The 14,680-nt window shown below is 44.7% G+C and overlaps 1 protein-coding gene across 1 annotated transcript in view; it reads right to left on the bottom strand.

The window, feature by feature from the left end:
• Positions 1-756: 756 nt before the first annotated feature.
• The window catches only part of col9a1b (collagen, type IX, alpha 1b), a 133,078-nt gene continuing 119,154 nt past the window's right edge, over positions 757-14,680 (bottom strand). The window contains exons 29-31 of the mRNA XM_078542837.1: positions 11,723-11,911; positions 11,081-11,158; positions 757-1,980 (exon numbers count right to left, since the gene is read on the bottom strand). Of these exons, the coding sequence (XP_078398963.1) occupies positions 1,796-1,980; positions 11,081-11,158; positions 11,723-11,911 (452 nt within the window). The 3' untranslated portion in view covers positions 757-1,795. The remainder of the gene's footprint in view (positions 1,981-11,080; positions 11,159-11,722; positions 11,912-14,680) is intronic.

The following is a 14,680-nucleotide window of genomic DNA, read 5'->3' on the forward strand; positions in this document are numbered from 1 at the left end:
CAATTGGCCCATGGGCAGGCAAGTCACCTAACAGCACCCCCGCCGTGAGTAAAAAGGGCGGGTGCTGGTAGGCAACAGACCCGATTTTACACCCTCCACCCTCCCCCCCACACCTGTCAACCCAAACCCCCAGAGGGTCCTTAAAATTGAGTGCAGGGCGAATTTGATAATTGTCTCCTATTCCTGCATCTATCATTTCTGTATATTGCTATGTCACATCCGGTGACTGAAATAAAACCTACCAACACCCTACAGTTAGAATGCATCAAAACTATCATATAGAATAAGAAAAGCTGAACCCAGGCAAAACACATAGGTTTATCAACCTGTGGAAGAGAAGAATAGGTGATTTCAAACATTAAGGAATTAATATTTCATGTGGGGCCTTTTTTCTTTTTATTTCCTCTTTCCAGATGCTGACTGATGTGTTGTACATTTAAGTGAATGTCTGTTTTCATTTGAAATTCCAGTGGTTAGAATTTTGCTAATTATCACTACTAAATCCACACTGCAGCAACACAACTAAAGTGATCCTTTCTGGTGTGTGCACCATTGTGTGAACACAGAGATATCAGCTGATAAAGAGTGCTTTGTTCAAAAGCCAGAACTATTTTCTTTGGCTGGAAGTTGCAGGGGGTGGGGTGGGGCAGGGTGGGGGGGAATGGGACGAGTAGTTACAAATCAGAATACAAAATATCTTCAAATAAATTAAACATCCAAAAAATAACTAGTTAAATTAGTCACTTATTGCAAATAAATGGTGTGATACTTTTAATCTTTTTTTTTACAAAGAACACAAAGACATGTATACTGTAAATCTCTTGTCTGGAAAATAATCTGGAAATAAACAGCAACAAGGGCTTTGCTATCTGATTGGGCTACTTGTCATTCAATGTTTTAAACTGACCATTCATGAAAAAACATGCAAAAATTTCCGACACTTTATTTATTATATTCTTCTGGTACAATTAAAAGATGTCACTTCAGAGCGTTAAAATAAATAGTGATTTTTTTTTTTTAAATTGTTTCTGGTTTTCATAATTGAGGATGGCTATAATCCAGGATGAGGTAAGCACGGGGGCACAAGATAATATTCAATATTTTTCACACACCCTTGATAAAAGTTGCTGAGATGGAATATCTAGCGCTCATACTTACTAAATTCATTTACCAAGCAATTATATAATTTCCTCTTGAAATACACAAGAATTAGACACTTACAGAGATTCACAGCACACAGGGTATTCTGTGTGGCATGTTTAAACATGAATGGTCACTAAAAATCACTTCTGTACAAAATGAAACCTCGTGGTTTCCTGTTATCAGGTTTAGTATACAATATAGTACATACACCCAGCAAAACTAGCAGAAACAACTTACTAGTCATCAATTGGTTTCTTAAATTGGGTTCTTTTTAATTTTACAAATGAAATGGAAGATGTCATTTCTGAGGTAATAAGTAACACAATCTTCTCTTTTTGGTTATTTATTGGAAAATAAAGGGGTCTTGCTTATCATGTAACACACCAGGGGAGGGAGATATCAGCAATTTATCAAAAGCACATTTTCTTTTTGGTCATCTTTTAATCTCATTGCACTTCCAATGGAGAATTACCATATCGTTACCGAGCACCATCGTTAGGTCATCAAGGACAATTTCTTTGTCATGAGGAAACAGTGTTAAAAAATAAAATATTAAAGTCCACTTCCCAGATTAAAGCCTATCATGTGGGTTTCAGTTCTCCTGCTTTTCTCTGCAACCTGTTCCACATCCTAATTGTTGGGCATTCCTAGTTCACGGTCCCTTCACATCTTCTGGTGGTGGTGCCCGTAGAGCTTGTGTGCAGGCGGAGGACTCACAGTAACCGGGAAGCCCTGGACGACCAGGAGGACCAGGGATTCCAGGCTGCCCACTCTTTCCGGGTAAGCCTCTCATACCATCACGACCATCCCTGCCGAAGCTGTGCTTGCCAGGCTCCCCTGTAACATAGGAAAACGACGATGCGTTTAATGCCAATTCCCTATACAAATCACAAAGAGATTGATGTGGCCCATTTATCCAAGTTACATTCTGAATGCCATTCTGATTCGTTTTCTTCTTAAACGCTCCTTCACTATTCCTTCTGATGAGGAAATCAAGAACAAGAGGAAACTTAGAGCGTTCAGGAGTGAAATCAGGGTGCAATTTTTTATTATACCCCTCCCTATCTCTGTAATCTCCTCCAGTCCCACAACCCACTGAGATATCTATGGTCCTTTAATTCTGGCCTCTTGTGCATTTCCAATCACAACTCCTCCACCATTGGTTGCCTGGGCCCCAGCCTCAGTAGTTCCCTTCTGCTCCTCTCACCTCACTTTCCTCCTTTAAGGCACTTCTTAAAACCTACCTCTTTGACCAACTTTTGGTCACCTGGCTTAAATGAGGCTCAGTGTCATACTTTGTTTTATAATGCTTCTGTGAAGTGCCTCGCTTTCACTACATTCAAGGTGATATATAAATAAGTTGTTGCTCTTGTTGAACCTTTTCTGAACTACCTCCCATGCAAGTACATTCTTTCTTAAAACAGGAGACAAAACTGTACACAGTATTCCAGGTGCAGTCTGCTCTATGCAGTTGTAACAAGACTTCCCTACTTTATACTCCATCCCCCTTGCAATAAAAGCCAACATTCCATTTGCCTTCCTAATTACTTGCTCTACCTGCATGCTAACTTTTTGTGAATCAAATGCAAAGACACCCAGATTCCTCTGTACCACAGCATTCACACACATAAGAACACACAAGAATTAGGAGCGGAAGTAGGCCATTCAGACCTTTGAGCCTGCTCCGCCATTCAATAAGATCCTGGCTGATCCGATTGTAGGCTCAACATCACTTTTCTGTCTGCCTGCCATAACTCTCGACTCCCTTACTGATCAAAAATCTATCGAACTATCGAAATCTATTGAACATATTCACTGACCCAACCTCCACTGCTCTCCGCACAAGAGAAGCCAGAGACCAACGACCATCAGAGAGAAAACATTCCTCTTTAGTCTTAAACAGCAGACCCCTAGTTTTTAAACTGTGTCCTTTGTGAAAGGGGAATCATGTTTAATTAATTTATTAGAGCCCTTTGAGGAAGTAACACACAAGGTTGATAAAGGGAGAAAAACCTGTAGATGGGGTGCACTTGAATTTCCAAAAGGCATTTGATAAAGTGCCACAACAAAGCTTACTACATAAAACAAGAACTTATGGTATTGGGGGTAACATATTAGCATGGATAAAGGGTTGGTTAGCTAACAGGAAACAGAGTAGGGATAAATGGGTCTTTATCGGGTTGGCAAGCTGTAAATAGTGGAGTGCCACAGGGATCAGTGTTAGGGCCACAAATATTTACAATCTACGTCAATGACTTGGATGAAGGGATAAAATGTATGGTTGCTAAATTTGCTAATGGGGCACCAAGGTAGGTAGGAAAGTAAGTTGTCAAGAGGAGGTAAAGAGTCTACAAAGGGATATCAACAGGCTAAGTGAGCGGGCAAAAATTGGCAAATGGAGTACAATGTGGGAAAATGTGAACTTGTCCACTTTGGCAGGAAGAATAGGAAAGCAGTATTCTATTTAAATGGAAAGAGATTGCAAAACTCAGTGGTACAGAGAGATCTGGGTGTCCTGGCACATGCATCACAAAAAGTAGGTGCAGCAAGTGATTGGGAAGGCTAATGGAATATTGGTGTTTATTGCAAGGGGAATGGGATATAAAAATAGGGAAGTTTTACTGCAACTGTACAGGGCCTTGATGAGACCGCATCTGGAATACTGTGTACAGTTTTGGTCTCCTCATATGAAAAAGGATATAAATGCATTGAAAGCAGTTCAGAGAAGATTCACTTGACTCATTCCTGGGATGAGGGGCTTATTTTATGAGGAAAGGTTGCGCAGATTAGGCCTATACCCATTAGGGTTTAGGAGAATGAGAGGTGATCTTATTGAAACATATAAGATGCTGAGGGGACTTGACAGGGTGGATGCTGAAAGGAAATTTCCACTTGTGGGAAAGACTAGAGCTTGGGGACACAGTTTAAGAATAAGAGATCTCCCTTTTAAGATGGAGGTGAGGAAAACATTTTTTCTCAGAGGGCCGTTAGTCTTTGGAATTCTCTTCCTCATAAAATAGTGGAGGCCGGGTCACTGAATTTATTCAAGGCTGAGTTGGATAGATTTTTGATAGACAAGGGGGTCAAGGGCAGAGAGGAATGTGGAGTTGAGACCACAACTAGATAGGCCATGATCTTATCGAATGGCGGAGATGGCTCGAAGGACTGAATGGCGTACTGCTGCTCCTAAGTCCTTTATTCCTATGTTCTTATGTCCCCTGGTTCTAGACTCGCCCACAAGGGGAAACAACTCTCAGCAATCACCCTGTCAGTTTCCCTCAGGGTCTTGGCTGTTTCAATCAGATCACCTCTCATTATTTCAAACTCTGATGAGTACAGGATAATTTTAAAATTAATATTCTGCTTTTTGCTTCCTATCAAGGCAGACAATCTCATGTTTTCCCACAGTGTACTCCATCCGTCAATTCTTTTTTTAAACAGCCTTCTCAACTTGCCTTGCCACCTCCAAGAATTATGTACACACATCCCCAGGTGAATTATGTACATACACCTCCCAGTGAATTATGTACACACACCTAGATGAATTATGTACATACACCCCCCCCAGGTGAATTACATACACACACCCCCAGGTGAATTATGTACACACACCCCCAGGTGAATTATGTACACACACCCCCAGGTGAATTATGTACACACACCCCAGGTGAATTAAGTACACACATCCCCAGGTGAATTATGTACACACACCCCAGGTGAATTACATACACACACCCCCAGGTGAATTATGTACACATGCCTCCCAGGCGATTTATGTACATACACACCCCAGGTGAATTGTGTACACACACCCCCAGGTGAACTATGTACACACACCCCCCAGGTGAATTATGTACAGACACCCTCAGGTGAATTATGTACACACACCCCTCCAAGTTAATTATGTACATACACACCCAGGTGAACTATGTACACACACCCCCCAGGTGAATTATGTACACACACCCCAAGTTAATTATGTACACACACCCCCCAAGTGAATTATGTACATACACAGCCTCAGGTGAATTATGTACATACACACCCAGGTGAATTGTGAACACGCACCCCCAGCTCTCTCTGTTCCTGCAACCCCTATAAAATTAAATGTCTTTACATTCATTCCTCATTCTTCCACCCAAAGCGTAAGTCTTCACACCTCTCTGCCTTCAATTTTCACTGTCATGTATTTGCCCATTTCACCAGTTTATTTCCTCTTCCTGATGACCGATACCATGCTCCTCACTCTTTAATACATTTGCAAGCTTTATGTCACCTGCAAACTTTGTAATGATGCCCTGTATCCCCAAATCCAGGTTATGAATATAAATCAGAGAGAACAGTGGTCCCACCCTGAGGAATACCACTCTATATGTCCCTCCAGTCTGTAAACACTACTACTCTCTGCGCCTTGTCCAATTTTGTATTCCTGCTGCCACTGTCCCTTTAATCCCATGAGCTTCCGTTCTGGTAACAAGTCTAAAATGTGTAACAGTTAGTTACAAATTGAGACGAGAGACTGTGCTATTGCTCAGCTCCCATGTTGTTCCTCATACATCAATTTGCACCTTTTGGAGAGGGAGGAAAAGGAAGAAAATGGGTCAAAGTCAAATCAGGTTTTGCTGTATTGTATTGTATTGGCATCCTTCAGTCTTCGAGAGATGATGCACATGCAGCAAATAATCCACTTTGGAGGGGCAGGGGCTCATCTTCATTTGGTGCACCTTTTCTGACAGCTGTGAGGGCCAATCCTTCAGAGGCAGCTTCTGCCACAAGTGCTGCACATGAAGCTGCCACGTGAAATTGTGGATTGTTGTTTTCTGTGGTGGCCTCTGTTGTCAAGCTGCTGTAGTCACTGATCATTATGGTGATGCACATCATTCCACAGGAAGTGTCGCCATTTCTCTTCTTCATCAGCTAGTGCCTCCTAGATGAGATAGTCGATGTTTAGGGCCTTCATGTCAGGCTTAGAAGCATCCTTGAAGTGGAGCCTTGGGCATCCCACTCGTCGTTTGGCTCTGGCTACCTCAGCATACAGAAGGTCCTTGGGTATGTGACCATCTTCCGACCTGCGGACGTGCCTGATCCACCTCTGTTTAATTAGTGCCAACAAACCTGGGAGCTCTGCCTTTGAGAGGACTGTCACATCCGTGATTTTGTCCTGCCAACATATACCCATAATGCACTACAGACAGCGAAGATGGAAATTCTGAGCTTCTTCTCCTGGTAGCTGTAAGTCAACCATGTTTCACAGCCATACAGCAATGTTCTTTTTTATTCATTCACGGGATGTGGGCTTCGCTGGCTGGGCCAGCATTTATTGCCCATCCCTAATTGCCCTTGAGAGTGTGCTGAGGACACAAGCCTCATAAACCATCAGCTTGCCATAAGGGTCAGTTTATATATTATATTAAAGAAAACATTTCCATAGAATTATTCATCATTCTTACTCATCTACAAAGAACACAAAGGATGAATTCTTATGTTGTCTTATGCAATGGCACAAGAGTACAACAATCAGAGAAAACAGAAAATGCTGGAAAAACTCAACAGGTCTGACAGCATCTGTGGAGAGAGAAACAGAGTTAACGTTTCAAACCCATATGACTCTTCTTCAGAGCTAAAGGGCAGAATTTTCCGCTTGGTGGGCGGGCGGGCCCAACTGACTTGGGGGCAGGTGGGCAGCCAATTCCCACCGCAAAAACGGGCCGCGCCGCTATTTTCTGCAGGCGGGCCAATTAAGGCCCGCCCAGCGGGTTAGCAACTCCCGTGGAGAACGGGAAAATAGCCGCGGGGGCGGGCGGCCTCAGATCGCCAGTTCCAATGGGGAGCCGGCAGTCTGTATAAAGAATGGCCAGGCAGCCTGCTTGAGGCAGTGCACCATGGCCACTCGGAAAGAGAGGGAAGGAGCTGTGTATGCAGAAGAGCATGAGCAGGAGGAGGGGGACAGGCTGCAGGAGAGGCCAGCGGGGGGGCCACTGTGCCCCTCGATTCTCCGATGTATGCCTTGCTGTCCTCCTGCAAGAGGTTTCCAGCCGTCGGCACCTGCTGTATCCGAAGGATGGGAGGAGGAGGGCCCCCCCATGTCACCAGCCAGGCGTGGGAGGAAGTGGGTGACGCTGTCAGTGCCCATGATGATGTGCGGTGCACTGGCGCCCAGTGCAGAAAAAGATTCAATGATTTGCTGCGCTCTGGATGGGTGAGTACCATGTCGGCCTTGGCCATTTGACCCAAAAGGTAGCCTTAGCCTTTGAGCCCCCCCCAACATCTTGCTGTTATTACTGCATAGGGCATCTGGCACACACTGGGTGGGCAAACGGGTACTGACCATGCTTACATCAGCCTTAGTGGTTGAGGAGAAGATTGGTTCTCCACACAGCATATGTTGGTGTTTGCATTTGAGTAGTCTGGGGGCAACACATACTCAGAACTCCAACACATGTCATATTGATGGTGATGAGATGGTGCAAGGGGAGTCTCAAGGTGTTGTGGCCAAGAGCCATCTGCTGGCATCGACGCCTCACCTAGTTGCACCTCCTTTCCATGGGCGCTAAGACCTGTGTGCTATTCAAAGTGATGGATGCCGAATGTGTCCAAGGTGGCCATTGGGGGAGGGGGTTGGGACCAGCCGTACTATCTTCTGGTGACTGATCACCAGTAGTGTGAACAGGAGCAGCTGGAGGCCTCAGATGGGCCACTGTGGTTGGGGTGCGCCGTGCGCGTGCAGAGTACATGAGCGATCAGCCCCAATAAATCCTCTTCTCTGTTCTGCAGGCAAAAAGTCAACACAATCAGCGGGAGCGCCAGAGGACTGGAGGTGGGCATGCCCTGCTCCAGTGACTCACCGCCTTTGAGGAGCAGGCCATGGAGCTGGGGAGGAGGCAGGAGGCCAGGGCGGCCGGAGTCGGCGAGGCTGGGGTCCAACGGCCAGGTATTGAGGTCCACAATCCCATCCACTCTGTCTGCCCACCATCCAAACCACTGATGGCTACTGCAATCGTTAATGCTGTAACACTGCTCATTCACAGACTGAGACACTCTGACGTGTGGGTCATACACAAAGTCCCTCGTCCCCTTCAGATTCGCATCTCCACCACCTTCCAAAGTCACTTTATTCCATTTGTGACCACTATCACCATAGCCTAACATGCCATTGGATCGCTACTGCACAGCCAAAGACTTATTGCATCTTAGGGGGTTTGGGACCTCCACCGCCCTTTTAGCCAGTGCGCCCCACATTACTTTGTCCAAAAGGTCCTCAGCACCTCAGCTGTGAACCTCATGGCACTCAACTTAGATAAATGCCACCACGTAACTCATCCCTGCGCCAAGGGGAAATGTTGCCTTCTGCCCACCCGGTCTACGCCCCTCCTAACAGAATGAAGGCCAATAATGTGACTTCTCAATCTCCTGTGATCCACGGCAAATGTCGCAAGTGTTTGCGATGTTTCCTCAGCCCCGCAACTATCCAGGCCAGAATGCATCCAGGTCAGGTACCTCTGCACTCTCCCCACTCCAATGGTACATAACATGCCATGTGGTATTCCTGAGGCTATCTGACCAGCCTGTCTGCATGTGCGTTTAATGGTTGGGGCTCCTCCTGATTCCTTTCCACCCCACCGATGTTCGTCTCCTTAGGGTCTTGAAGGGTGAGCGACTTATGAGGCTGGGGGGGAAAGGGATGAAAGGTTGAACTGACTGTACGCTAACTGATGCACTGTCCTTGTTGTTAATTTCAGCATCACCACCAGATCGCCGTGCCCATAGACACCGCAGCCCCCCCATCACACCTGAGGCCCAACATGTGCAACTTGCGGCACATCATTTCAGCCAGCCAGGCACCAGTGCAGACACAAACACCTTGGTGGGGAATTTACCATCGGCTAGTGTCCCGGGTCACAGTGGAGAGGGCACTTCACACTCGCTGGAGGAGATGGTAGGGGCAGAGAGTGCTGATGGCGCCAGCAGCCGGAGGGCTGCAGGGGACGAGGCACATGCTGAGTCCGGCACTGATGACGTGCTTCTGGAGTTGTCCCCAATGCAGCAGCTGCAGGACAGGCGGCAGGAAGTGCGTTTGCATCTGGCAGGGTTGCATGAGTGTATGCTTCATTTGGTCTCTGCGATGGAGGAGTCCAGGCAGAGTGTAAGTGAAGGCATGAACCTCAGGGCAGAGCTTCAGGCTTCCTCCACTGAGAGATTGGCGACTCTCATGGAGAGGGGGTTCAATCGGATGGAAATTCTTCTGATTGGGATATGCTCTGACCTGCAAGCCCTCACAGCAGTACTGGCCACGGGTAGTTATTCCCAATGTGGGAGATGTTGTGGGCACCAAGCATCGGCGCTCGGTGCCCACGCATCTGCGGTGAGCAGGGAGGTTGAAAGGGACCTCACGTCGGCGCAGCAGCTGCCTGTCGTCGCTGCGAGCTCCTCTCAGGGTGCTCCGGATGAGGGCAGCAGCTCCTCCGCCCCTCTGCCAGTCAACGTTTCTTCCATTGAGGCTGCGACAACTGGGGAGGTGCCAGTTCTGGAACTAGCCACTCCCTCCCAGGCGGAGCCATCACAGGCTCCACGGGCCAGAGGACGCCCGCCAAGGTCATCGAGGCCAAAAGGACAGCAGAGTCAGCAGGCTGTCTCACAGGCCACTCCGAGCGATGGGGCGGCACCTAGATGTAGCGCCCGCAAACATAAGCATAAGGCACGTTAGGCACTCAACGGGTATGTCAACGGGTTTTGTATTGGCCTTAGAATAGGGAATAAAATTCTTCTTATTGGAATGGAGAAGTCTGTGTACTTTTATTGGAGATAATAAAATCCACTTTTCTGACCATGGCTGAGAGTGTTTCCTTTGTGCTGCATTTGTCTTTTTCACAGACATATCATAAGTGTTTGAGTGGGCATTGATGTTTCTGTACTAAGCCCTTAGTTGCAGCTGATAAGGTGGAAGATGTAGCACCTAAGTGCCACGTGTGGAAGCGCCAGGCAATGCTGTTCCTGCTGATCCATGTGTCTAGAGCTAGCTGAAGGTTCTTTGGATTAAATTGTCCCAGATGTCCCTACCTCCTTGGTGTAATAGTGGGTCGGCGTGCTGCCCCTCATCATCGCCCTGTGCTTCCTCATCCTCTGAGCCACTGTTGGATTCATCATGTGCAGCCTCATCCAGGGCGTCAAGGTCTTCATCGTCAACTGCATCCCCCCTTTCCAGCGCAAGATTGTGCAGAGCGCAGCATGCTCCACTATCAGAAAGACGCGATCTGGGGGGTACTGGAGTGCGCCCCCTGAGCGGTCCAGGCAACGGAAGCGCATCTTGAGAAGACCGATGGCGCTCTCCACCACAGCCCTCGTGGTGCCCTGGCTCCTATTGTAGCGCTGCTCAGCTTCTGTTCTTGGACAGGGTAGTGGCATCATGAGCCACCTTCGCAGGGGATAGCCCTTGTCACCCAGCAGCCAACCATCCAGCCGAGCCGGAACACTGAAGAGCCCCGGCACCTGGGAGTGTCTGAGGATGTAAGCGTCGTGGGAGCTGCCTGGGTACCTTGCACAGTCTTGTAAAATCTGTATCCTGTGATCACTGTGACCATTGACAGGTCAGCGGGCCCACAGCTGATTTTGCTGCACCCCCGCCTTCCTGAAAATTTAAATGAGGCGGGATGACGTCAGGGGTTCCGCCCGACCTCATCCCGTGTCATTTTACGCGTTGGCGAGCGGGCCCCGCCCCCTGCTCACTGACGGCAAAATTCTGCCCATCAACTCTGTTTCTCTCTCCACAGATGCTGTCAGACCTACTGAGTTTTTCCAGCATCTTCTGTTTTTGTTTCAGCTTTCCAGCATCCACAATATTTTGCTTTAATCACAGAGAAAAACTGTCATCAAAACTTTATAACCAAAGAGAAACCAGTAAAATGAAGCTATCTGAGATATTAGCATTGTTTTCCCATACCTGGTAGGCCTTGTTGTCCTGGCAACCCCCTGGATCCTCTTCCTGGCAGCCCTCTATCACCCTTCTCACCTTGTTCACCTGTACAGGAATCCACATTAGATAAGAATATGGAACTAGAGAGGAAACCACCATTACAGACAAAATGTATGAGCTTGAAAAATGATTTGAAATCTTACAGCAAGCAAACTTCTATTGCTACATGGTGCGCTAATAACAGTTATTCTCCATTTTCTTTCTTTAAATTGAGACAACTAGTTGGTGCACATTACGCTGTTTGAAAAAAGTAATACGCAGGGCAAGGTGATTGAGTGGTTCAATGACACTAAAATTCAAAATCTCTAAATTACATTAGGTAGGGAAGTCGGTAGAGATTATAAAGAATTAGACAAGTTTTAGTTACAGTATGTAGCTCAAAAAAAGTGAAAAAAGGCGTTGGCAGCTACCTCAAGATAACAGACATTGGAACATCCTTGGAGATATCAATATTGTACCAGCTAATCCAGGATAAAGCATTTATTCTGACAAGTCCTTTGTCAGTCCAAAACCTTGTGTTGTTGTTGAATTTTAATGGAAATATATTACCGTCATATCTCATTCTTAAAGAAACAGGTTTGGTTGCTGCATTGCTTTGCTTGATCTTACCTTTTTGTCCTTTATAGCCGATTATACCCGATGGACCTTTGAGGCCAGTAAGACCACGAGGCCCTGGCTGTCCAGGGAAGCCATTATCTCCAGCAGGGCCTGGGGGTCCAGGTAGTCCAGGACGCCCTGGCAAACCCATGACACCAGATTCCGGTCGTCTGAGGCTGGCAGCCAAATGTGCCAAGTGTTCTAAAGGAGAATACAAATGTGTAAGTTATTTAAAGTCATCAAAATACACAATATCAACAAGAACAATTAAATGTATATAGTATTTATGGTGTGTATTGCTTGGTAGTATAATATATGCTATTGAAATTACATAAGAGTGTACAGCACAAAAACAGCTCAATTGGCTCCATGCCGGTATTTATTTATTAATTAGTTATTTATTTAAATGAGCCTCCTCCCATCCCTCTTCATCTAACCCTATCAATATATCCTTCTACTCCTTTCTCCGTCATGTGCTTATCTGACCTCCACTTAAATGTAGCTATGCTATCCATCTTAACTCCTTCTAGTTCTACATTCCATTGGAATGAATGCATATCATTTCCTTCATTGTATCGTTTCAAAATCCCAATACATTTGGATCATAGTTCGCAATATAGTGGATCTTTCCTGATAATGAAACATTGTGTGGAATTTTATGCCAGCGGAATTTTACGGTCCCACCTAAGTCAATGGAGTTTAGAATAAGTCACTGCATTTTAAGGCCCCATCCCCACTGTGATGGGGCTGTAAAATTCCAGCCATTGTGATAGAAGGATAAGTTAATTATGAAAAGGTTTTACTGAGCTGTGATCTATTGAATTTGTTCCTTATCTGATATCAGCAATCTAATTACATACAAGATAAAGCCATCAGATGTTAGGTTTCCCTGCTAAGTGTATTTTCAGTTAAAGTAGTATAAGATAAACAGTATAGACTTGAGAATCGCAAGTTCAGTTTCAAAATTTATGGATGACACTAAAGTTGTTAATACGAGGGAGAACTCAACATTACAGGAAGACATAACCATGCAGAATGGAGGTATAAATTGGCAAATTAACTTCAATATAGATAAGTGTGAGGTGGTGTATTCTGCTAGGAAGAATAAGGAGATCACATACTCCTTGAAAATTACATGTCTAAATGGGGCAAAGAAACAGAGGGATCTGGGGCTACAGATACATAAATCACTCAAAGTGACTATGCAGGTTAATAAGGCCATAAAACATTGCAAATAAATCTCTGGGGTTCAGTTCTAGAGGGATAGAATTGAAAAGCAGAGGAGTCACATTAAATTTGTATAGAACTTTGATTATACCACAACTGGGGTAATGTGAACAGTCCTGGTCTCCATGTTACAAAAAGGATATAGAGAAGACATTAAAAAGATTTACTGGAATGATACCAAAACTGAGAGGGTATACCCATCAGGAAAGATCAAACAGGCTGGAGCTCTTTACTCTAAAGAGCAGAACTCTGTGGGGTGCTTTCTTCAAGATTATGAAAGGATTTGATAGGGGAGGCATGACGAGTATAAGAAAATCGCTAATAAATCCAAAAGGGATTTCAGAAAAAATCTGTTTTCCCAAAGAGTGCAACTAGCTCCCAAAGAGAGTGGTTCAAGCAAAAAGAATGGATACATTTAAAAGGAAGCTAGATAAGCACATGAGGGAGAAGAGAACAGAAGGATATACAGATAGGGTTAGATGAAGAGGTCTGGGAGGAGGCTCATTGGAGCTTAAACACCAATCATGGATAGGTTAGGCTGAATGACCAGTTTTTGTGCTGTAAATATTTTGTAATACCTTGAAACCAACACCACCAGAATAGATTATCTGGCCATTAATCACATTTGTAGAACTTTTCTGTATGAAAATTAATTACTGTGATTCCCTATTTTACAGCAGTGACTACAGTCAAGGATGTGTGACAACAATGACATTCAAGGGTACTTCATTTGCTATTGAAGTGTTTTGTACCAAGGATGTGAAAGACTTTATATGAATGCAAGTTAGTGCTTTCTTCCAATTGTACAAGGGAGTCAACAGTCAAGTCAAAGATTCCCCGCAGCCTAAGGCACACACTAGCAAACCTGGAGAGTCAATTCCCAGGCCTAACAGCATGCTTTGTATGATGCTTCTGACTGAGTTTTCAAATCTACACCTTTAATCATATTGCCCCAAATGTTTTGCTTCCCTATTATTGCATGGGCAGACAATTAGCTACTCAAACACAGGTTTATGGTTGGCTTCCAACTCATATACTGTAAAGTCTCTTGAAAACAGGGGAGCAGAATTAATATGACAGAAATCTTGATGGTAAGCTCAGCAATTTACATTTCCAAAGTTTTGAAATTACTTATATGCTTTTGGTTCATACATATATTTATATACATATGTGCAACTCAAAAACATTCCAGTGACATTTGCTAGCAAGAAGAGACATTTTTTTTGGTCCATTAAATTAACAATTTGACCAAGTGAACAGAACTGGGTGTCACACCACCTTTCCAAACTAACAAGGTCATCCTTGATTGTGAGCATTTTAAATGGTTCTTTTAACAATTAGGGCTTCCTGTTCCACCACCAGATGAAGTGTGATCTTACAGCGGTCTTATCTGATAACTGTATAGATTTCCATTAATTTTCTACTGAACAATATTCAAATTATGAAGCAACATGAAATATACATATAGAAACAATTCCACATGAATACAACGTGATATTGAATAGGCTGGCAAAATACCTCAAGAGTTTTGTCTCAGTAATCTAGTGGGTGTTTGACTTCGCCTCTTTTCAAATGTAAGACTTTAATTTTTAATCCTGAAGCTTCTATTACATCAGTTACTAGTCATTGGCTGTGGAGAACTTTACAACATCCTAGTGTAGTGAAAGGTGCTATGTAAATGCCAGTTTTTTCTTTCTTAACTCAAGCTGATGGGATGAAAGTTTCTTTCTGTGGGGCAGGAAT

The sequence above is a fragment of the Cetorhinus maximus genome, chromosome 5 (genome assembly GCF_964194155.1).
Source record: "Cetorhinus maximus chromosome 5, sCetMax3.hap1.1, whole genome shotgun sequence".
NCBI lineage: Eukaryota > Metazoa > Chordata > Chondrichthyes > Lamniformes > Cetorhinidae > Cetorhinus > Cetorhinus maximus.